The 25,438-nt window shown below is 42.0% G+C and overlaps 1 protein-coding gene across 13 annotated transcripts in view; it reads right to left on the minus strand.

Moving 5' to 3' along the window:
* The window catches only part of PCDH17 (protocadherin 17), a 472,217-nt gene that overhangs the window by 388,298 nt on the left and 58,481 nt on the right, over positions 1-25,438 (minus strand). For 3 of the 13 annotated variants that reach the window (XR_014155545.1, XM_081858037.1, XM_081858039.1), the window contains exon 4: positions 23,498-23,652. The exons of 8 other annotated variants lie outside the window; for them this stretch is intronic. Coding sequence is in view for 4 of the 5 variants with exons in the window: in XM_081858037.1 (XP_081714163.1) it covers positions 23,507-23,652 (146 nt within the window). In the remaining variant the exon portion in view is untranslated. The remainder of the gene's footprint in view (positions 1-23,497; positions 23,653-25,438) is intronic. 2 more of the 13 variants (XM_081858029.1, XM_081858038.1) reach the window with 1 other exon arrangement.

Here is a 25,438-nt window from a genome sequence, read left to right on the forward strand (position 1 = left end):
ATTTCTACTCTCTGCTTCCTGTTAACCAATACCTAATCCGCAATAGGACATCTCTTATTCTATGACTACTAATCTTACTCAGGAGTCTTTGGCATCAAACCACTTAAAACTGATATGATTAATCACTTCTCCACCCACTCACAACCCTATTCCGTTTACACAGAAAATCAGCATATTCATCAGAAAGTAACAGCCTTTGTAGAGCATGAGACTCTTAATCTCAGGGTTGTGAGTTCAAGTCTCATATTAAGCAAAAAGATCCAGCATTAGAAGGGGCTGGACTAGATGACCCCCGTGGCCCCTTCCTGTTCTACAATTCTAGGATTCTATGCTCTCAGAGATATCTGGTTTTCTAAGTGGAGGCCAGGATCTTTTTGTATAGCATTCAACCAAGCAGTCTGAACTGCTATCGCTCAGACACGGCTTAGTGAGAACTAAGCCTAAGTGTGTGCACTATTTTCCTGCACCACACTATTAAGCATCAGCTTCAAATAAAAAAAATGAAATAAATTCTGTATCACTTAAAACAGAGGTTCTCTGCAGTGGATTAGCCAGCGGGCTAAAGTAAACTGTAGAACAGAAGTGTTGCTAAACCGGGAGCCCCAGCACAGAGTCATCCTCTAAGAGCACATCTGGTGCAGAGAGTGTGCCAATCTGCCACAGGCAAGCCAGAGCTGTGGGCAGCTGTGCTCAAATGCAGACATTGTGTGTTTGTTCTCTAGCTTATGATCCCTGAAGGCAGTTTCTGAAATGCAGCGGACAGAAAGGACTACTCTGTTGACCAGTCAAGGCAAACCTGACCAGTCCAGAGGTTTCATATCCCCCGACAGTCCCAAAGGCCAATTTAGTATTCCTCTTCTCCAAAGAAGACTTTGAGGCCTGAGCACATATAGCTCAGGGAGTAAATAATCTGACTTGAAAGGGCTGGGTGAGCAAAGGACTCAACCTGCTTTATGCGCTATAGATAAATAGCCCCAACGCTTCCAGAAACACGAGATATCCTGCAATTAGAATGTGGCATTCAAAACAACAGCAAGTATCTGTCTCACACCTCCATATGAGCTATACAGTCGTCCCATGGATATGAGAGCTATGCTGATACTACACCAGTTGCCCATAGAGGCTTCCAGTTTCAGTCGAACCATCTATTCATTAACAGGAAGACATCAGTGAACATTTCATAAAATATTGAAGGAAGGTCTATCCTGGAAGGTTATAGTTCTTCAGTGCATCCTTTAAGGCCACAAACATTGATGTACTTTAGCCACATGACCAATTTAAGTGGTCTGTTAGTTCATATGGTAGCATACACTGCAAGAAATAGAAAGGTGGGTTCTAATCATGTTATGGCAAGTAAAGAACTTTAGTTTACTTCAATCTTTTTCCTTAGGTTCTAGATATGCTAGTCTCTTTTTGGAGCGTCATTACTGATGACAGATCATGTGATGTTCCTTTAAAACAACAGAGACTCAGCACAGAAAAGCGTAGACATTCCTTCCCAGCCATTTTCTGACCACAGCCATGCTAACCTCCTTAACAGCAAAATCACATATTAATGGGCATCTTCAGCTAGTGCAAATATTCGTAGCTGAATAAATATGAAGCAGCCAATGCCAACTGTTGCTCATCTATAGGTGTAAAATTCACTTATTGGCGAAAATGCTATTCTATGTGCAACGAATATAATCCAGCTCACCCGGTTCTACCATGGTGAGAGGTGACGTGAGAAATTTGTTTTAATATGAACTAGTTTCTGCTTGTTCAGTACCAGACACAAGAAGCTTTGCATCCAACATTTATGCTGTTTTGCTTATCTGGCACCTAAATTTCAATCTGTAATTTTCCATGGTGTACATGGTGCCTCCATGGAGGCAAAATTATTAAAAAACAAATAGAACAGAAAAGCTAGGAAAGTGCAGGATAGACTGCTATTAATACTTACAATGAAGGAAACTCAAGACCTTTGTTCATGTTCACCATTTGCAACTCTCATTTGCACTATTTTCCTAAAATTATTGTGACATTCGAAAGTAAAATACATTATACTACTACACCATGATTTAACTTGAATTTGCTACCTGGAATACGTCCCAGAATTTGAACACCAATTTGAAAGTGGAGAGAACCTGTGAAAAGTGGCTTGATGGCTTTCAGTGGCTTTATTTGCTGGGGTCATTTCTGCAGCTGATTGCAAGAGAAGTCTGCACCTGTGGATTCATCAATCTTTGGTGCGTAAGGCTTTTGCATTGGCTGCAGAAGTGGCAGCCATAAGCTACGATAAGAGCTTTCAACGTTGGGCCACCAGGATCCCTTCTGCTCGTTGGGATTGAAAGGATCTTGACGTGTGGACTACTTATGTCTCTCCTAATTTGAGCATAAGTCCACTGAGCAGTTGAAACCGAAGCAAGATGCTAAGAAGTCAGGGAGGCACCTTTTTTGCTGGGAATACAATAAAGGGTCCTACCAGTGTCAGGCTTGTAAGTATTCCCATGCATGTGATAAGTGTTTTGGGGACCACCCTGCCATATCATGTGGGGCCAGGTGGCCTTTTCGAGGGGCCAGGAGAGGCCCCCAGCAGGAACCAAAGGGAGCCTCTTCCCAAGCAGCCTGCAATGCTAAATGCTGTCTTATTGACCCTAGCTCTCACTCCCATTAAATTGCCCACCTTGAGGGCGTGGCTACTCAGGTATCCTGACACAGTTGCTGCCTCATATCTGTGACTTGGATTTGTATCCCAGTGGCGTTCCTGCCCAGGGCCACGAAAGTTGAAAATCAAAAATCAGTTAGGGAAATTCCGGATATTGCTAGGAAAAAGATCAGGAAGGAATTAGTGTTGGGAAGGATGGCTGGCACATTTGAGTGCCCTCCTTACCCGGATTTGCACCTTTCCCCTTTGGGTGAGGTGCCCAAGAAGGCTCCAGGGGAATTTCGCTTAATTCACAATTTATCTTACCCAAAGGGTTCATCTGTAAATGATGCTATCCCTCCTGAGATATGTTCTGTCAGTAACTTCTTTAAGTTTTCTCTAATGCCGCTTTAAGGACACTATCCTGCTTGTGGATATAGTAGCTAAAGAGGGTCAGTACTACATGTGATATGAGAAAGATCCTGAAAAATCCAGCCTTGAGCAAGGGAATAAGAGAGTTGGGGGCACTCACTTTTTGAGGGAAGGGAAGGGGCTTCTGTCACCCACCCACACAAACACCGTAATTTTCATTTTAAAAAAAGTACAGTGGTCCCTCGGGTTAAGAACTTAATTCATTCTGGAGGTCTGTTCTTAACCTGAAACTGTTCTTAACCTGAAGCACCACTTTAGCTAATGGGGTCTCCCGCTGCTGCCGCAGCATGGTTTCTGTTCCCATCCTGAAGCAAAGTTCTTAACCCGAGGTACTATTTCTGGGTTAGTTGAGTCTGTAACCTGAAGTGTCTGTAACCTGAAGAAGAAGAGGAAGAAGAAGAAGAGTTTGGATTTGATATCCCGCCTTTCACTCCCCTTCAGGAGTCTCAAAGCGGCTAACATTCTCCTTTCCCTTCCTCCCCCACAACAAACACTCTGTGAGGTGAGTGGGGCTGAGAGACTTCCGAGAAGTGTGACTGGCCCAGGGTCACCCAGCAGCTGCATGTGGAGGAGCGGGGAAGCGAACCCGGTTCCCCAGATTAGGAGACTACCGCTCTTAACCACTACACCACACTGGCTCTGTAACCCGAGGCACCACTGTATCTTATTCATTACATGGAAGCTACCATGTCAGAAAACAAACAGTCTATTTTTCATAAATTATTAGGTGGAGTAGAGCAGTTTGGGGCTACACTCTGACTCTGGCTTTGCAACTTGTTCTTTGTGGAATTTCACCCCCCCCCCCTTTAATGTGGATTGATATGAAGACTTCCAGGTTTTCTTCACTGTGACAATGGTTAGGAATGGTTGTATGTAAGTATGTTATTATTAAATCATTCTGATCTGTGCATTCTGGGTAGTGGACCGAAGGCTATGGACTCCCACCCAACTCTCCTTGCTAAACTTCAGAAGCAGATGGTGTTTGAGTTTTATGATACTTTTTTACAGTTTCATTATACTGTTTTCTGTGGATTGTTTTCATATGCACTGCTTAGAAATGTGAATAATCGAGCGATTTAGAAGTATATTAAATAAGTAACTAAGTTCCAAAAATATCATTATCAAGTGCTTCTTGCATATATCCTTTTATTTCTTTTGTTGTTTTTTACACATTTGATATTAAAATTCTAGCCTGTTCTGTTCTCTTTCACCTTTTCCCCAATTGTAATCCAGAAACTATCTCAACTACCTGAACAAGGAAGAGTTTCATCTGAACCTGGGCTCACAAAGCCTTGAGACCTGGGTGTGTCTGAAGTCATAAGCACTGAGTAACTGCCACCAGCTTCCATAAATATTAGAGGAAGGGGTGGGAATTCTTGGCCCAGAGGATGTGACTTCCTAGCAACCTTGATCCCAGGTTCCCCTGATTTTAGACATTAAATTAGACAATGGGACAAGTACATGAGAACTCTAAAATAGGAGCATGTGCTGTTCAAAATAAAGAATTAAAGGACAATAATAAATGCAACATGAACAAACCAATTCTTCCCCATTAAATGAAAAGCAGCTCAAGAATCAGGGATGAAAAGAACTATTGAATAAACTTCAGTTAAATGTTACTATCATCTCCCTGAATGGTCTACAAAAGAAAAGGCAGGCAATTAGACCTACTTAATTCCTAATTCTTGCAAATCTACATCACAAATCCAAAAAAATAAGACTCATTTAAAGCTAACCAAGTGGGCAATTAACAGCTTGTTGAAGCCATCAATCAACTGGAGATGTGGGAGGAATTTAAACAGATGTACGTCCTGTAAATCTTCAAGTTTCTCTCTCTCCCCACCCATCTAAGGGAGAAAGATTCCAGTCAGTTTTTGTCAGTCATGTGGGCAAGAAATGTGTGAACACACAGTTTTTCCCTAATTGAAAATTACATTTGGAAGCTGCCTGCTTTTGTAAAGGAATGGCAGGGATAGGAATCACTTAATCCTTTGCCCTCTCCCAGTCCTGCTGAAAATGGCTCCCCACCCCCAGTTGTGAAGGGACTCAGAATCTTTCCCCCCATGTCATACCCTCCAAGTGTCCCTATTTTCCAGGGACAGTGCTGGAATTACAAAAGTCATCCCGACTTCTGATTTGATCCCCCCCCCCCCGCAGTGCTGCTGCCACTGAGCTCCGGGAGGAGGAGGAGGAGGAGCCAGCCATTTTCCTGAGCAGCAGTGGTGGTAAGGAAGCACCCCATTGCCTCTCCATGGCCGCCACTCCCGGCCTCCTCCCTTGGGCAGCTCTGGGCAGGAGGAGGAGGAGAGGCTGCCACCGCCGAGGCCCCGCCCTGAGGGGCAGGCAGAGGGCGGGAAGAAAGGGAGCAGAGTGGAGCCCAAGGAGTCTGGATTATATATATATATATATATATGCTTTCGTAGATTTTCACGGGTACAGGAATGCAGGTTTTGGTGTCCTCGGGTGTCTTCCCGTGTAAAAGTTGGGGTGTCTAGGCGACGTTTCGACGAGGTCTCACTCGTCATCTTCAGGCTGGTGCTTTCGGCTTCTTGTTACTGGAACAGAGCAGGATCTCAGTGTTTGAGTTCCTATAAATACTGTAGAGGGGGTGTGGTGTATAGCCTCCAATGTTCTGGGCAGAGAGGAAGTTCCCAGGCTAGTGTGCCTTTTCTTCTTTTGTTCCTTAATTACTTGAGAGATATCTTGAGTGATTTCTTGAGTGATATCCTGAGTACCACTTAGGTGGGTCATTAGGTGTGGATTAGTTGTTAAAGTCTTTGTGTCTTGACCTCTTGAACTTTGTGAAGAGTTTTCCTGAGAAGATGGCTGTACTGTACTTAGTTGTGCTCTGGCTTGGCTTCGTGTATAGGGGCGAGCTGTGGTTTTGTGGCTTGTGTCAGCCAGATCTGTGTAGGGATTGCAGGGGGGTGCAACATCCGGAGGTGCCACCATGGATTGGCTACTGGATGGTGTCTGTAATTCATCTGTGGAGAGGGTCTGGGTTTGGGTCTGGTGTGGTTGATTGGTGTTGGCGTTCTGTGTGCCTCTGGATCTGGTGTCAGTTTTTGTGGGGAGGGCTAATTTCCAGATGTCTGGCAAGCGGGATGTGTCGTCACGCTTGTTCATGTTGTGAGGGTGTTTCTCTATCTCGATGGCTTCCATGATTATTCTCTTGTGGTGATGTTCCGTGTTAAAGAGCAATTTGGAATCTGCAAAATTAATTTCGTGTCCTGTTTCTTTCATGTGTTGGAAAAGAGAGGAAGTTTTTTCTTCTTTTTTGACGGCATTCTTGTGTTCTGCGATACGTGCATTTATTCGTCTGTTTGTTTGTCCAATGTACGTGGCTGGGCAGACTTTGCAGGGTATTTCATAGATCCCTTGGTTTTCCAACTGGATTTTATCAGGATATCACTCAAGAAATCACTCAAGATATCTCTCAAGTAATTAAGGAACAAAAGAAGAAAAGGCACACTAGCCTGGGAACTTCCTCTCTGCCCAGAACATTGGAGGCTATACACCACACCCCCTCTACAGTATTTATAGGAACTCAAACACTGAGATCCTGCTCTGTTCCAGTAACAAGAAGCCGAAAGCACCAGCCTGAAGATGACGAGTGAGACCTCGTCGAAACGTCGCCTAGACACCCCAACTTTTACACGGGAAGACACCCGAGGACACCAAAACCTGCATATATATATATATATATATATATGTTTTGTGCATCTGTGTCTATTCTTGGCTCTTTCTAAAATGTATTTATTGCTATGTGCTTTTCTTTTTTGCAAATCTACCAAAGAATAATATAAAGTAAAATCAGGATTAAGGGGTTTTCTCAGGATGGCGGAGGGTGTGTGAGCTGTGTCCTGTTGGTGTCTTGGTGGCAGAAATGCTTTGTGAGGGGGACAAAATATAGGGGGAGGGGTCAAGGAGGGTCAGTTGTGGGGCAGTGAGAAATATCCCTATTGAGGAATGTTGGAGGATATGTCATGTTTGGGGGAAAACAACTGGGATAGGAGGAATTTTGATTAGAAAACAGCAAGGAAGGATAGAACATCCAGTTTATATATATAAACAATAAATATTATAAATAGAAAAGTATCCAACTGACCTCTTACAGCTATTATTATTATTATTATTATTATTATTATTATGCTTACAGCATTTGAAGTGCAAAGTGCTCTGTAACACAAGCTTGTAAGTTATTCAGTGCAAGTAGATAAATAGGTACCACTGTGGCGGGAAGGTAAACAGCATTTCCTTGCACTCTGGTTTCTGTCACAGTGTCCCATTGCACCAGAAGTGGTTTAGTCCTGCTGGCCACATGACCCGGAAAGCTGTCTGTGGACAAACACTGGCTCTCTCAGCCTGAAAGTGAGATGAGCACTGCAACCCCAGGGGTCCTTTACCCGTCCCCCACTTGTTTCAGGGTAGGATGCAGCCTATAGCTTCCGTTCCCTCAGTAGTGTTTCCCACTGGCCAAATCTGATTGGCTGATGAGCTCATCCTTTCTAAGAAGAAGTTGATTATATCTATATGGTCCAGAAAAAGGAGCACTGAAGTTGTGGGTTGGGTGACTCCCATATACGTGAACACTTTTGCTTCCCCCCCTCCCCCGCCTTTTATGTCAACCTAAAAACACTGGCAAGGTGTGAGGAAGACTTCGCCATGGCAGAAAATGTTGACTGTGCCACTCTGGCTTAGGACTATCCAAAACTACTTCCAGAGCCAGGTCAACATCAATATGGGCCTGGCAGGACAGAAACTGAGTTCCGCTCACTGCACACACAGGGACAGCTGTGTTCTTCTAGCCCAATGAATCCAGATGGCACCAAGAGTGAAACTGTCAAAAACTGGAGGGGAAAATTGCTCTTCAGTTGCTAGCTGTTGCGTGAGAAAGACCCCTCAGAAGAACCTAAAATGAAACTCAAATGGAGCACACAAGAAACCTTTCCAAATATGGTATCAGTGTTATATGTTACAAAAGCCTAATGACACACAATAATAGTCTGAGGCCAGGGTGAATGGTTTATAGGAGCAGAAGATAAATAATAATTATTAACTGTGTTTATAGCACTTTCCCTCGAGAACTTAATGGGACCATCACAGTGGTTTTACTGTTTTGTTCCTAGAAAAATCCCGTAAGATAAGTAGTAAAAGGCTGTGGCAGGTCTAAGGATCACTCAGCGAGCTTTAAAGCAGAGAAGGGTGTTCGTATTCTAAGACTGCACCTTTGGTCGTAATAAATACCCCACTTGTTCTCAATGTGAAACTGCTGTAAAAAGTGAATTGATGATCAAGGAATCACATTGATTAGTAATCTCTGAGAAGCAGTGGAGCTTAGCACTGTGTCCATTCACAAGCATGTTTATCACTTGATGAGTGCAACATCATGTGGTGACTTACATGTGTAGACAGGCCATACTGAATCCCAATTCTGTCTTCTGTGGTATTAGTTACCCCTCCCAGTTTGGTGTCAAAGTTGTTTATAAACTTTGTGTGAGCAGCACTGGGCCCAGGAAAGAACCCTGCAGCACCCCCACTTGTCACACAGGTGAGGTGTTTGCCACTGTGAAAGACTCAATTATGCAATCCATCTTCTGTCAACAGGCTGCATTCTACATCACAAACAGTGATGTACATCACAAACAGTGGCATGTCACCTTACATATGTTACATTTCTCTTCATGCAAGGAAACAAATTCATACAAAGGAACGGGGGAAGGGAAAAGCCAAAATTACTGGGAAACTGAGGACTTCTTTCTCATGAGATTTTGCATGCTGCACTTCTCTGGAGAATGAAAGCAAGGCCAGGCTGCTCATAATTTGCCTTCTCAAAATGTATTAACCCTGCAGGAAAGAGTTCCCTTATCATCGTCCCTTTGCCTGTGTGTGGCAAACACTGAGTTTTTCTCACTACAGCAAGCAGGTGTGGAAGAAAGACAGGTGAACAATTGGCAAAGAAAGTGCTGTGAAAGGCCAAGACTGGTATGTCTGAAATGTAACTGGCGATTTCAAAAGTACAGTATGATTCTCCACATTGTAAATCAGCAGCTCTAGGTAGTGAGTGGATCCTGAAATAAAGTCAGTGTTGCAGAATCAATCAACTAATTGTATACTGTTAGTTAATTAAATCTGATCTGTTCATTAGTTGGGGTTCTCACTATAACTTTTCCGTCCAGTGCAGGTGTCTAAACAGTCATTGCTACAGGGGCCTGAACTGTGCATATTTGTACTTTTGGGGTGGGGAAGTTTGAGAGTAAAGCATGTATTTTAATTCTTAAAGATGCAGATCTTCTGGATTAAATAAAATGTTTAAAATGAGCAAGGCTACAGCTGAATCTGTGCTTACGTTGCACCTTGCTGACAATTTTTATTGCACTTGCTTTCATATCCATTATTCTGAATGTCAGAGAACTATTTTAAGTACCAGCTTAGTTCAGCTTAAAACATGTATTAAAATATCTACATCTGAATAGAGAGAGAGGTGGCGGGGGGGGGGGGGGAAGAAACAGCTTATTTTGGATAAAACCACCTGCCTGATTACGAACAATGATCCAGTTGCTAGTGAGGAATGCCAATAGATTGGAGGATGCCCGTCCATCTGCCTGAGGCAGGAGGCTGCGCACTAAGCCAAACCAAGTTCATCAGCCCTGCTGCCACGCTCTTGCCCTTCCGTGGGGTTTTCACAGGAGACCAAAGCTATCAGCCTCTCACTCTGCTATTCTGAAGCCATACTCCAAATCCGCCGCCTTCGGCTGCTTGAGCCATCTCACAGTGGGGCCACAACTGACGCCTTGTTAACCGTGGGCACTTTGGAGCAGGTATGAGGAACATAGCCTGGCACTAATCAGAAGAGGTTATGAAACATCTGTAAAACAGAACAAATCTTGCCAGTGCTGTTGGCCTTGGTCTGAACTGTCTCCTTTTCCCATCTAATTTAAAACCTGGAGGGAATACCTGACTTAGGAGATGAAGGAGATTCTACTTGTGATGAGTTTTTTAGCTGGAGAAAAAAAAAGTGTATTATTCTGAAATGAGGTGGAGGACAATTATTCACCCCATTTGCAAACAGTTTAAAACTATAAGTGATGGTATTTATAAACATACCTTAATAGAACTTTCAATGACATACAGGAAACAACTTTGCTGATGATGCGGTTTGATTGTTATAATGACAAATCTTGAGATAATGTTCAGCCTCATCATGTGTTTACACTGCTGTATATATGTGCACTGAACCTGCACATGCTGCACAAACCTGGGGGAAATATCCTCCAAATTGTTCTCTCAGCAAGAAACTATCCTACTGCTAATAGCTGTGCCCATTTTTCAGTACTGGACAAATCAGAAAACAAACACTGCAAAGCTGTCCCTGACATCTCCATGTCCTGAGCTTTTTGATGGATGCCCAGAGAGATCAACATTTGATTAGGAGGTTATTTAGGAGATGGGAGTTTACGCCTCGTGTTCTTTCTTAAGATGCCCTCATACGCTTGCCAGAAGTGTATTCTGTAAGCTGCATCTGTGGGTCCCACTGATCAGAAAGCCTCTAATAATGAGAGGAGTGCTGTGATGCACTCTGTGATTCTGTCGTTCAAATAATGATACGTGCTGAGCGATGATGAATAGAACTGGGCAGTGTAGATTGACTTCAAGAGCTTGCAATGCATATTTGTTTGGATTTAATAAGACTTGGACTACATATTTATTAAGTGCCTACTGATTCCAAAACCTATTTGTCAAGATTAATAGTTGTTTAAAGACCCATCTGCAATTACTGAGCACAATAAGTGGCTTCTATAGTAATATCATTATCAAATAGATTAATTTAAAATATACAGTTAGCTATTTGCATGACATAAGTAGATTACTTTACACTTTAATGGGGAAAATAACTATTGTAATATTTCAAAACATTCCCAAACAACTAGGTTAAAAGCATTTTTTACAAAATCAAAACATCTCTAAGTTCACAAATCCAGTTTAAATTAATCATTAGAACTTTTTAAAAGTTAAGAAGAATAAATGTGTTATTTTTATGAGTGTTATTTTTTATTTATTTCACTGTGTTTGTATATGCTTTTTAAAAAAGAAATTTACATATGACCATTTCTGGTGTAGGTGGTATATAAATCTCTTAACACCTAAATACATAATGATGTGATAGCTGTGTTTATTCTGATAATGCTGGTCTCCTTGAACTGACTAAAAGACCTTGATGAAAATTATCATCTGTTTTAAACAGACTTTAATGACTGTTTAAAACTGTTTAATGTCAACTGACATTTAGAATTGAAATGAATAGAAATGGAAACTAGATCACATTTAAATAATCAAACTTCATATTTTCATTTAATAATTTAGAATAGTATCACTTTAGAGGATGTTTAAAATTGCATATTTGCATAGGCTCTATAATTCTTCAGGATAGAAAGTAAATATAGTAAAACAGGAAATTTACAATACCCCAGCAATATTATATACCCTTAATTACTGAAATGCACTGAAGCCCATTCAAGTCCCTTTTATAATTTGCACTCTGATGCATCACCTGTCATCTCTGTCCTAGCACCCTTTATAACTCTTTAATGCGCGCGCGCATGCACACACACGCACACACACACACACCTACCTCTATCTCCCCTTGTTGTGATTGTTTTATCACTGTTTAGTAGGTCTGGTAAAATAGAACTTTGTAAAAGACTGAAAATCCTCAAGTCCACATTTTGTACATGAAACAAGGTGAACAAAACCAAATACCTCTGATATAATAAGAGCCTATTAGCCACATCATTTATCTTGCCCTCATCCAATGAATTTAGGGCCCATGAGCTTGATCTGTTCCGTCCTCTCAGCATTCCTTTGCTCTCAGACTGCAAAACAGGGACTCACAGCCAGTGCTTCCCGATAAGTGACAGAGCTCAGCAGAGTTTTCCCACTTGAAAACTTCCACTCTATCCTTGAGTGCCTTTTCTATTTTTCAAACTTATTTTTCTCTATTTACAATTTTTAAGCATCATTATTATTCAATTTCATTAAGGGTACATTTCAACTGAAATTAAGGTGCAATTAAAGCAAAGGGGGAGGTACAGTGCACCAAAAAGGCAAATAAGCCAAACACAAAACAATTCAGATGGACATTCGAGGGTACAGATATACAGCTGCAAGAAAACAGCAGTAGATGTGAGGGAGAAATCAGGAACATATAATGCATAACTGATCAATGAAGCATCACTCTCTTTCAGTCAACACCACTGCCCGCCTAGCTACCCAGACCTGATCTAAGAATAAAGACATATGGCATTGGGGCAGGGTGAAGAGAGGAGCCAAGAATTATAAAGTTTTCTTCTTCTTTTTCTACTCTTCTAAGTCCTGGTCCTCAGAATCTGACATGGAAGCTTATGAAAAATGATTGCTTCCCACACTTTCTCCTTCCAATCTTTATGACTAACCAAAGTTCAAAGCTTTCATTTACTCATCCAGGCTATTATAGCTTTGAGAAACAATAAGAAATTCTGTAAATTTCTGTACAAGTTCAGAGCATCTCCCTGTCAATGCTGTGCAGTATACGAGTTTGGGGTTCTTAGCAAATGCATGTTTAAAAGTTTCCCCACATGCTGATAACACCAGGTCTGAAAACTATTGGTACTCCTACCAAATACAGTCATACCTCGGGTTGAATGCGCTTCGGGCTGAGCGCGTTCGAGTTGTGCTCCGTGGCAACCCGGAAGTAACGGAGCACGTTAATTCTGGGTTTCGCCGCTTGCACATGCACAGACGCACAAAATGACGTCACGCGCATGCGCAGAAGCAGCGAAAAGCAACGCATGCGTGCGCAATGTGCCGTCGCTAGTTACGTTTGCTTCTAGATAGGAACGGGGCTCCAGAACGGATCCCGTTCATATCCAGAGGTACCACGGTATGGGAAAATGTGCCCATCTGCCAAAACGGTATCCAGAACTGGACAGGAACTAGACTGCTCATTAACTTACACTGTATCACAAACACATTTGTACATACAGCTAGCTGAGCTGCTCAATGTCAATTTCTTATCTGAGGCTAGAGCTGATAAAAATCCATAACCCCAATGTTCTTCCAAGCTGTACCATACATCCCCCTCCCAATTTCATACTCATAATCCTGTTTTTATTTATAAGCTGCCCTGAGTCTCATCAGGGGAAAAGGCAGGGTATAAACAAATTAATAGCAACAACAACCCTGTAAGGTAGGTTAGATAAGATAAGAGACAATGACTGACCCAAGTTTGCCAGAGTTATTCTAGAATATCCCTACCCAACTGGCTGGTGTACAAATGCTGTGTCAAACCCCAAATTTTGAGCAGAAATTAGAGGGGAAGAATTTGTAGGGAATGTGTACCTTGACAGAGCAAAATGGAATCCCCATGAGGTGTGACATGGAGGATTGGGAACCACACCGATTGCCTTGTGGCATTTTAAAATGGATAGTGCAATTTGTGAATTTGGTTTTGTCATGCCAAAAATTGGCTGAAGTCATGCCAAAGTCACATTTTGTTCTGCGTGTCCAAACATCATCCACGATGGCTGCCCCCACCTCAGGAACTCTCCTGTGGAGGCACCCCGCTGCCCTGCGGAGGCTTGAAAGGCTGTCCCCGAAGCCAGAAGAGTGAGACGGAGCGCTGCACAGTGCTCCGTCTCGCTGTTCTAGCTTGGGGATGCCGGGGCTTTATGGGGGAACCCCCGGCTTCCCCATAAAGCCCCGACAAGCTCAGCCAGGGCTGGCTGCTTGCCGGGGCTGTAATTCAAGCAAAGGGAGAGCTGCTTGCACGCATGTAAGCAGCTCTTACTCTGCTAGATGTACAATGTGCCTGAAGGATGGGGACTGCCCCTTCCGCCCCTCCTCCAGCTTACTGTGCCGGTAATTCCCGGCGTTTCCTCCTTTTGCGCTGGTTCCACGAGGCAAGGCAGCTGAAATGATTTGATTCAGAATGTTTTTTACTTGTTTTCCTCCTCTTAAGACTAGGTGCGTCCTATGCTCGGGTGCGTCCTATAGAGCAAAAAATACGGTAACTGCTTTTTCAGCCACACTCCAACAGCTGCTCTGTGGGGACAATAATAGTGGCCTCTTATACGAGGCTATTGCAAGGTTTGCCGAGATAATGTATGTGAACACTTGAATTGTGCTATATAAATGCTAAGTATTATTATATTCCTGATGGCGTAGTGACCTTCAGTGAACAAATACATTAGTGCTAGATCTCCTAGAAAATATATAGCTGAGTTTAAAGCCACACTGCATGTCCTTATTTCTCTTTCTATGCTGCCTGCAGCAAATACACAAACCTTTCATTTTTTCTCCTTTTTTTGGCACACTTGTGGATGGTGCAGCATAATCAGCCTGGATGAGTTTCTCTGCTGCTGGGCAGCTCAGATTATTCATATCGCTTACACTGCCTTTGAACTTTACTTGGGCATGGAATGTCCTTAGGTAATTTGACCCAAAGTGACTGCTCAAGTTTTGGGTTTGTTTTCTTTCTTTTTTTAAATCTTTGGGGTTATGAAAGAAACATTTTGCTGCAAAAAAGGGTGACTGCTAAGGTTAGAGACAGGCAATACTTTTTAAGATTATTAGAAGGTTGTTACATCACCAACCACAGTATACACACTAATTTCTTTTCTGTCACTGTCATTTGAGGTGATAGAGGTTTGGTGGATTTTTTAACATGCAAAACATTCTTACCAGAGGCAATAACAGCATGAACGTACGAGCCACAGGCAGCGATGCCTCTGTCATGCCACCTTCTACTGAATACAAATCGTAATCTACTTCCTTCAGCTTCAGGACTGGTTCATACCAGCTTAAACATTTCTTGATCTCCCTGCACTTGCTCCTGGACACCTGAAGTCAGGAATCTCAATGCATGAACGAACTCCACTGGAAAGCATTGTATTTTAAGGTAATGTGAGGCAGTACTTAACTTATATCTGTGATGTTGTTCATCTCATGGTCCATTTATAAACATAAGTCAGTCAGGAAGGGGAATGTATGAACATTTATGGACCAGCCCTCAAAGAGTTTTGCAATCCTACATTTCTCACACAACCTCATCTTATGCTGGTTCTTTGTCTGTTTTTGGTGTAAGCAGAGCTTTTCACTGCAACAGCTAAAGCCTCATTCTGTGTTAAACTAATGGAGCAGGGACATGGGACTGACAAGTGACAATCTCTAGCTGCAGTCCTTCCCAGTAGTCCTTAGGATATGGTAGAAGGATTCACTCAAGTGGTAGAGGAGAAAAAGACAGGAAATAGCAATCACTCCAGGTCTTTTATAAGGTCTAGGGTGCTTGTAATCTACAAATAAATTAAACTTGAGTACAAACCAGTTTAATCCCATCAATGTCCACATAATTAACAACTTAACCTAATCCTAAACACATTACTTGATAATAGGTCCCTCTGAGTTTAATGGATTGAGGCATAATTAACTTAAATTCAGTCATTCTTCTGGGCTATTTAAGAGGAAACACAACATCCTCTAAAACCGTTCTCTGATCAGTTGTGCTTCTCCAACAGTGCTTATTTTTAACTTGAAACAAAAATAAAAATATATTACAGCTGCAAATGCATTTATTATTCAGTAATATGATGCAATCCTGGTACACCTGGATTCGAAAATGAATGGGGAAGTCACTGCTTGGCTTGTGCAGAAGCCACCCAGTTCTGTGAACCATTAATCAAACTGAGCCAAAACAATCTTAAGCCAACGCATGTAACATTAGCAAGCATAAAAATGCAATTGCTTTGGCATGGTTATGGTATCAGATCATTATCAACAAAAATGCAGCACTGAGTCTCATCAATCCATACAAACAGTTTGATATTCACTCAGCAATGGTTTAACTCATTAAAACTTACAGAAAAGACCAATGCTTTGCATCTATATTTTAAAAATTAATTTTCCTAAGTGCTTAAAGTCTTTCACATACCTTGCCTCAGTGCTCTTTACAACAACCCTGTAAAGCAGGTGAATGCTATCAACTCCATTTGTTGTGAAGCAGCTGGGGGAGGGGCTGCTAAGGCTAAAGTGAAAAGGCTCAGGCAATTGCGCACATGGAAAATGTCTTCCATAAGCCATTGAGAACTGCTGGCCGGTGAAGTAGACAATATTTGGCTAGACAGACAAATAGTCTTGACTGACATATAATCCACACTGAAGCCCCTTTCATTTGTCAGGTATAACTGTTGTGGCACTTTCCACTTAAGCAATTGCCACGCAGAGAGCAGCCTACACAATACCGTCTCTTCCCTCTTCGTATTATGTCCCTGTGCTACATTACACCATTTAATTTGGGATATAAGTAATGAAATTGTGGGTGGTTCTTAAGTCACTTAAACACACACACACACACACACACACACACACACACAGTTAGTAATCTCAAAAGTTAGTGCCACACATGACTGTTATTGGTTATAACTGCATGGTAAGTAAGCAACATTTTAAAGCCTCCTTTTTGGTCTTGGGTGCAAACATGCACTCCTGGGCAAATCATTACATGCCTAAAGAGTGCCTTGTGGCTTCCACTCCTTTGCAGGTGGCTTTTCTGCTGTTCTTAATAGCATTCACTTCTGTTCATTCATATCTCAAAATGGATCCTCAAAGAGTGGAGTTGTATGTTCAAGTAATCTGCATTGTAATTATCTATGGATTTTCAGCTACTATGAAATTAATAAAGTCATGATTCTGAACTGCAAACCTCTGCCTTATGCTCAATAAAAATTGGTGGGGAGGGAAGAAATATGGTAGAATATTTATTATTTACTTAATTAAAAGATTTTGAGGCTGCTTTTCTGGACAATTGTCCACCCAAAGGTGCTTATAATCAAAACATGAAAATATGAAAAGAAGAATAACACAGTTCAGTGTTCAGTAGAAGGGAATTTCATAATTGAAATGTTAGCAAAGGTGGCATGGGTGCAGGCAGTCTAATAATAGCAGGGCCAAATCATTTGTAGTTTTAAAGATTAACACCAGTACTTAAAAATAGGGTCAGAAACTTGCTGGTGCAGCTATTATAATGTGCAGCTATATACAGACCTTGCTTCCAACAGGACTCTGGAAGCTGAATTCTGGACCAGATGAAGTTTCCCAACCATATTTAAAGGCAACCCCACAAATAATGCATTTCCGCAATCTGGTCTGGACATGAACAGAAAAGGGATTGCTGTGTTGTAACACAGTCCTCTCCAGACAGGGGTGTGGTTGGCAAAGCAGTCAAAAGTGGTAAAAAGCATTCTTGGTAGCTGACCATCATTTGGGTTTCCATAATCGGTGCCAAATCCAAGAGTACCCTCAAATCACATGCTTAGTCTTCCAGTGTCCAACAACAGCTGTAAAACACCTTTCAGAGCTGTGGACCTCTCTGCCCAGATCACATTCAGATGGTTATGATTCAACTTATTTCATGCACTGGTTTAGGGTGTGGATATAGTCTGATGCCTCTCATTATTATCTACTTGAAGAACATTTGGGCGTGAGGGGAAATAAATATTCTGTTTGGTTTTTCCTTTCTGACTCCTGATAAACACTTCGTGAACAGAATGCTCTATTTGCATACAATGCTGTGCAGCAGCAAGGGCAATACCTAAATCTGCTCCATCTGTCAGAAAAAAAGAGAATGACAATTACCTCTAAAATCAAATCCCCCATGGTGGAAGCTGAAGGATAATGGAGAAAGGATGTAGTTCAATGCACACAGGGGTAGTGGCTTAAAATCTGCCAATAAATGGGATAAAACAGACTAGATGTGAATGGGTTCAATCATCCCTGACCATCACCACAGAAGCAGGAGAACAGGAAAAGGCATCTGACATTAAGCAAAGCTACTGAAGTCCACTGGTATGCACTCGGCAGTAGCACTTAAAAATAAGTCAATGCACCGTGGTGCAATGGGTTGGTGCATCTGGCTGTAACCAGAAGCTTGGTGGTTCAAGCCCACCCAGGGATGGCTGTGGGCAGGATTGCTGTGCTGCAGAGGGTTGGAAGGTCCCTTCCAACTCTACAATTCTATGGTTCGATTATTCTGTCCACTTCCATCCCCATGAAAAGTGAATGGGAAAAGGGCTCAGTCATTAAGCAAAGCTGTGCAGGCCCACTACTGCACACTGAATATTCAAAAAATTGTCAGTAAAGTAGTGGATATAACTTTCTTCCAAAAAGAGCTTTTCCCCCATGCCCAAGGATGAAGCGGGTGCGGGGGAGAGAAAGGTGGAGTAAAGGTTGCCAAACTACTCTGGCATGTTTGAAGCCATTCCCACCAGTAAGAGTGACAACAGAACAAGGTTGGTTCTCTGTGGGAAACAGCTGTGCCTTTGCATTGCAAGAGCAGAACCTCTCCACTCCCAAATAATTATAAAACAAGTATGAAAAATACCATAGTAAAGGGGCACAACTAGCACAACAGCTATAAATTGGGACATGCATCATGCAAATCACAAGCAAGAAAGAAGCAGCAGCAGTACCATGAGGAAATGCTAATATGGATTGAATCTACCAAATGTGGATTTTAGATATACAGTAAGGCCATAACTTACACAGGAATTACATTCCAGGGATTGTACATAAAGCCAAAATCTTGTATAGTCAAAACACACTGGGTGCAATGGTGGGTGGGATTGCCAAAGTCTTTTTCCCTGGACATCCCCCCTTTCTTTTTCTTTTTTTTAAACAAAATTTTTTTTTGCCAAATACATACAGCCGAATGCACACAAGTTAGATGTACATAAGTAGCAGGCTTACTGTACTAAAAATTAGTATAATGCATGCTCCTATGTTCCTACATCTGAGACATAGCATTTTGTCCAAGGTCACCCACCAAGTTCATGGCTGAGATTAGATGCAAATATTTGAGCCAATGGCATCCTAGGTCACAGGACTACAACTTCACTGGCCTCACTCAGGTGGAGGACATTAGCAAAATGTATGCCTGAATCCCTGCTCAAAGAAATATGTTTTGATGTCACAGTACAGGTTTGTCACAACACAGACGCTGCTCTCCCATTGCTGAACTGCGCAGCAGAGCAGATGGAAAGAAATGTAATTTGGCACACCGCCCATGGGAAATGGTGTGACATTTGCCCCTAACACCATGTAGTCACAAGCAGCCCCTTCGGAAGAAATTCACAGCAGAACCTCCACAATGAAAAGGGCATGCATCTTCAGGAAAGGGGAAGAATCAAGAATAATGTATGTTGCTGGTGGCATATTTCCAGCAGAAATAACATGAATGCAGACTTTTTTTAAAAAAAATCCTTCCTGCTTTCATGAAAAGTGGGCTCTGGCAGCATGAAGGTCAAAAGGGTTTATTGCAGTGTATCATCAGCTGAATGTGGAGGGAAAAAATACCATCAAGTCATGGAATCCAATTAAAAGAACATAAGAAATACTCAACCGGATCAGACCTAAGGTCCACTTAGTTCAGGTTTTTGTTTGCCCACAGTGGACCACTAGATGATTCTGAACAATCCCTGTCAGAAAGTGAAAGCAATGGCTTCATCTTCAGCAGGACGCTCTGCATTTGAACATGCAGATTGCTATTAGCTTTACGAGAGTCATTTGATTACACTTGGCTGCTACTCTGAACATCAAAGAACCCAAGTCCAGAATCTGGTCATCTGTCCTGGATGCTTCAGTTGAGTTTCCTGCATTGCAGGGGACTGGACCAGATGGCCCTGGGGATCCCTCCCAACTCTACAGTTCTATGCTGCTAATATTCCTCACCCTTTTTCAGCAATAGCAGACTGCCTCTTCTGCCTAAGTATCCTGTGTTCACAATCCAACTCAATTAGAATAATTATTTTTAAATAAAACATAGCCTCAAACTTACAATATTGTACATCTAAAATTATAGATTTTGGTGTCAAGTAAGCGTTGCCTTAACACCAAAGAAAACTTTAAAACTATTCTTGTTCACATTAGCATTTTGGGGAGGGAAAGATAAGAGGCAAACACACTATATACATAATTTAAATATTTCTAGAAGCATCTTGAAAAAATTGCTGGCCGGGGTGGAAGATCCGCAATGACACTCACACCCTTCCCCTGATAAACCTACAGTTTGGTCTCTTGGGAAGTTTTTCTAGTAATAAGCATTATGGTTGCAAATTGTGGATTCCCAGTGGATTGTGCTCCTGATGGATCAGAACTTCCTGCCTCTACTTTATTGCCCCTTAAAATCCACCACCTGGAAAGACTGCCTTAGTGCGTTTCATGATTGGTCCCGGTCTGTACATCACATATTTCCTTTATTCATATTTAGAGACTTACTATGGCCACAGCTCTTTCTCTATGTAAATATCTGCATAAATGCTCAACAACTATTAACTGTTGCCAAAGCACTCAGCAGTCCAGGCACACCCTCTCCACTTCTGCACCACCGCTAGCCTTTCTCGCAGACAAAAACCCTCGGGATGATGCAGTTTAAATTTTCCCCTTCTGTGCATTTTTCTTCAGAAAAGGAGGACATGGCCCATTGTCACATTTAATTATGTGCCTGTTCTAATTTTGTAATTTACATAACTGGATACACACACATACATAAATAGGCCTGCAATTTAATTCTAATGGAGTTCCACAACTAAGCAAGTTAAGTAGGTAGATTTTCATCTCTTTTATGGAAATTATAGGTTAAAGTATTCTTAAGAATGGTAATGAGCTCCCAAATATAATTGTATAGGTAACAAACAGGCAAATTTGATTTCCTTCTCCAGCAGAGGGCCAAAATGCCAACCCTGTTCCTCTACTTTTGCATTCCAGATTGTTCACTCCTTCTGATTCTCACTCATGTAGTCAAAAATATGTGACAGTTCCCTACTGTTTATAGGAGTATCTCTACTTCACTGAAGACATTCAAGCTGTTCTCATTCCATCTTAACAGGGAACCCTCTGAGCTGCACTTTGTGGAAGGAGAGGAGGGATCTCAAACAGATCATTCTTAGCATTGTCACCAAACTACAATTCTCAAAATGAAGCCACAAAAGTGCTATCAATCTGATACAAGTCTGCAGTGTGAAATATACCCTATGGTCAGATGTTTTTAAATACTAACATATTATATTATATTATATTATATTATATTATATTATATTATATTATATTATATTATATTATATTATATTATATATCTCAGGGACGCCGGTGGTGCTGTGGTCTAAACCACAGAGCCTAGGGCTTGCTGATCAGAAGGTCGGCGGTTTGAATCCCCATGATGGGGTGAGCTCCCGTTGCTTGGTCCCTGCTCCTGCCAGCCTAGCAATTTGAAAGCACGTCTAAGTGCAAGTAAATAAATAGGTACCGCTCCAGCAGGAAGGTAAATGGTATTTCCATGCACTGCTCTGGTTCGCCAGAAGCGGCTTAGTCATGCTGGCCACATGACCTGGAAGCCGTACGCCGGCTCCCTCGAGCAGTAAAGCGAGATGAGCGCTGCAACCCCAGAGTCATCCACAACTGGACCTAATGGTCAGGGGCCCTTTACCATTTTATTATATTACCATCTCCACTGTTTCAGGATGAAACTTGAAAAGCTTAAGTGAACATCAAAACACAGGGTTTTTGTTTTTAATTTAGGATTTTAAACAGAAGGAAAACATTTTGAAACTAACTAAAACCAAGCAAACACACTACTATTTAAATGTGGACTATTCTCCATTTATTTCAATAAATTTTATCATTGCCAGTAACTTTTTATCCAAAATGCTGAAATAATGTTTTGGATGGAGTGGCCTGCACATATTCACATCATCATTTCTTAGTATGCTCTGTTTTCCAATACTTGGAATAAACGAAAACAGCAGCACAAGGGGGAGGGCGGAAGGGAAGCCCCCCCCCCAGTCCAAGACTTATTCCCCTGCGGAGAGCCCCACTACCTGAGGGAAAGGCACCCTGTAGTGCATCAACAAGTTGGAAATTAAAATAAGGCTCCACATCCTTGTGTGAAAGCTAATGCCATCAAAATCGGTATGTCTTACTTGAGATGAAACACATTTCAGATGGGAAAGTTAATGTGAGATATTGTACATTGCTCCTCTTTCCACACACTCAGTATTCTTTTTTCTTATTTAACCAGTGCTGGGGCCTCAGGTGTTACTCAGTGGTTCTCAGGACCAGGGGCAGAAATAAGTGCAAAACTTGCTTTATCACCTGATATGTGCTGATTTTAAAAAGTGGAGATGGAGACTAAGGGAGTCTGTGCCTTGCCCTTTGGGATTCTGGCAAAGGGAAAAACAAAACAAAGCGAGGTCAGGCCATAGTGGTGCTTGTTTTTCTGACTGGCTGACAACCCCACGAGCAACAGATTCCAGCAAGAACTGCATGCACATGACACTGTGTACTACAATTTAGAAAAGAAACCTTGATCAACATTTTTTTCAAGTGGAATGGTTCCTGAGATTTATTAAAATTTTCAATTAAACTTCTAAACTGAGCATGCAGTTCCTAAAAATACTTTAGCTGTGGCTGAAAGAACCAAGCATATTGTAAAAGACATTAGAAGTAGAGAAACCTGCTTAATACTGAACTAGACTATGAGATGGGCAGCAGCTCCGAAAGACTCAGACGTTGCTCTGCCCTGAGTTTCTGTTTCAAAACTAGACCTGCCAGGAAGGAACCTCAGTATATGCAAATAATGTACCATATCATGTAGCTATGGCCCTTCTCAATTTTCTCATATGAATACAGCTAAGTCCTCTCTTCCCTACCAGCCTGGTATTGTGCAAGGCACCATGATAGTTCAGCCAGGCTTCTCAGTCTCATGCTTTACTTTAGATTGCCTTGCAGTTTGGTAGTTTCCAGGTCTCAATGGGCAGCACCACCTCTGCTTTTGCAAAAGTGGCTTACATGCAAGGTGCAGAAGACTTTGATTTGAATGAACAGCTCATTTCCATTGCCCAGCAACTGATGCGGAAGAATCATAGCAGGGGAGGAACAGGCTGCATGGGACCACTCCCCCCCCCCCATGCATGCCTCTCTGCATATGGAGGGTGAACAGAGTTCTTTGTGAATGGTTCTTTCACGAATTGGTTGGAGGTGGTTTTGCTAAAGTAAACATACACAGTACTAAAAGTACTGAATGAATTTTCAACCCTTCTACTCAGCTTTAAGCCATCTTTCTCCCCCAAATATTTTAAGGTAAAGCTGGAGAGATTTGGGACCTTTTTGCACTGGGTGTTGATGTGCTTCCCCTGACTGTAGTATTTAGTTGCTTAAAACACAGACATCAATCCGCAATCAAAATGAAAACTAAATCTCTATCGGAAAACCAGGGCAAGGGGTCCAGAGTCTGTACCTGCAATCTACCTATCAACAATCCAGGCTGCTCTTCACCACTAGTTTCCTGAGTTAGATGGAAGTGAAGATGGGAATTGCGTGCACGTCCTAACATACAACAGCAAGGCAGTTTCTTACCTGACCTTGTTAGGGGTAACCAACTTGGAGAGGATGGTACTCTTGGACATAAAGTTTCTTAGGTGGAGTCAGAACAAGGAGTGCAGTCTGACAGCTACTCTCATTTTGGGCACAGAGAGAATGAGAGAGAAGATGTTCTGTCCAGGGGGAAAAACCTATGGGAGGAAGCAATGGTGAACAACATTTCACAGATTGTGTCATTTTAGGGTGGGACTCCCAAACTAGGCCACACTCACAGTTAGGGAGGAAATCACCAAATGGTGAAAAAATCAAGGAAGTATTTCAGTTTACATGCTTTGGGGTTGTAAATTGATTCATATTCTATGAACCGAGGATTTGCAAAGAACATACTGGTGATCAAGGGGGGGGGGGAGTTCTAATTTACAAAGTGAGACCACGCTACCCAATATTTAACCTGGCCAATTTCTAGATATTTATTCAAGTGCTTCCAATTTTATTTTGTTTTTCTTTTATGAGCCAATGGATAAATATCACCGGTGGCATTAGGAAGTTCAAAACATACTGGAGACTCAAAGCCTATTAAGGAATTCAAACCTATTGTTTTGAAAACATAGCAAAGCCCTGGATTTCAGAAGCTGTCACTCTTTCTTATTCATGGGAAATTTGTTGTGCAAATATTTTTTATATAAATCATAGTAAGAACATTTTCCAAGGGTATGATACCAGCAACTTTGGCTGTTAATTTCATAATTGAGATCCAGGGTGTATCTACACTACAAATTTGTATTGTTTCAATATCAGTTTGTGTGTCATGATTAAAAATTCCTGCATTGCAGGGAGCTGGACCAGATGACTCCCCCCAACTCTACAATTCTATGATTCTATTACTCCCCCTGCCCCTGCCCCACCCATAATGATTATTGAGAGTTGCTATTAAGTGAATACTGTTCTGGAGATCTCTAGCGTCCTAGCTCTCTCTCCCACAATCACGCAGATTGAAGAGTTCAGTGGTGTTCATATGATCACAGCTCCATTATCATGTAGGTCAGTGAATTAGCAATTGTCAGTCTATGGTGACATTAATGACCTAGATCCCAATCATGGAACTGAATCATGAGTGTTTTATATTTGTACAAATTTCTATATTACTTTTTGGTGAGCCAATTTGATTTTTTTAAAAAATAAAAAATAAGATAGAATCTTTTACAATAATTAAATGAATATGAAACCACTGACAAGATCCAAAGTGAGAATTTGTAGATCTCACTGATTTCAGTAGCAGAGATTTAACAACTTAACATTTTCACCAGGAAAGTTGAAGCTGCAGTTCTATCGCCCCTTGGAGGGATTCATCAGACTTCCCTCTGCAATGCCGAAGCAAGAGAGCGGATGTCAGATGACCCTTCCCACCGCCACAGCAGCTCCCACTGCCCTGGTTCTACCAACATCAGGAGGGTCAAAAGGGGTGGGGCATCACGGAAAGAGTGGGGAACTCTTGTAGAGCTGGAAGGGACTCGGAGGGTCATCTCATCTAACCCCCTGCAATGCAGCCTTTCAACCCTGACACACAAACCTCAACCCTGGGAGAGATTCATGCCAGCTCAGGGCATGCCATAAATCCACCCCATTCATTGTTTTCAGTGGAGGGGGCTGCTTTTTAAAGGGGAAAGGACACTGGAGGACTAGAGAGCTCCTCCGGCTTCACTTCCACTCTGTCAGTGTGTGACCCAAGCAGGACATTAGTGGGCAATTAAACTGCCTTCAGTTTCCTCACCACAAGCAGCTTTAAGATTGTCCCACCAGTCTTTGGACCTAGAATGTGCCAAATGTATTTTCCTGATTCTGAGCACCAGTGCAATCACATGTCTTTATTGCATGATTCAGCTGGCAACTGGTGGCCCAATTCAGCAAAAGCCAAGGTTTCGTAGATCTGCTCAATGAGGTTCACTTGCGGCGTGAATGGAAGGAAACATTTCCAGC

Source organism: Podarcis erhardii, assembly GCF_964252035.2.
Source record: "Podarcis erhardii genome assembly, chromosome: 4".
In the NCBI taxonomy this organism is placed as follows: domain Eukaryota; kingdom Metazoa; phylum Chordata; class Lepidosauria; order Squamata; family Lacertidae; genus Podarcis; species Podarcis erhardii.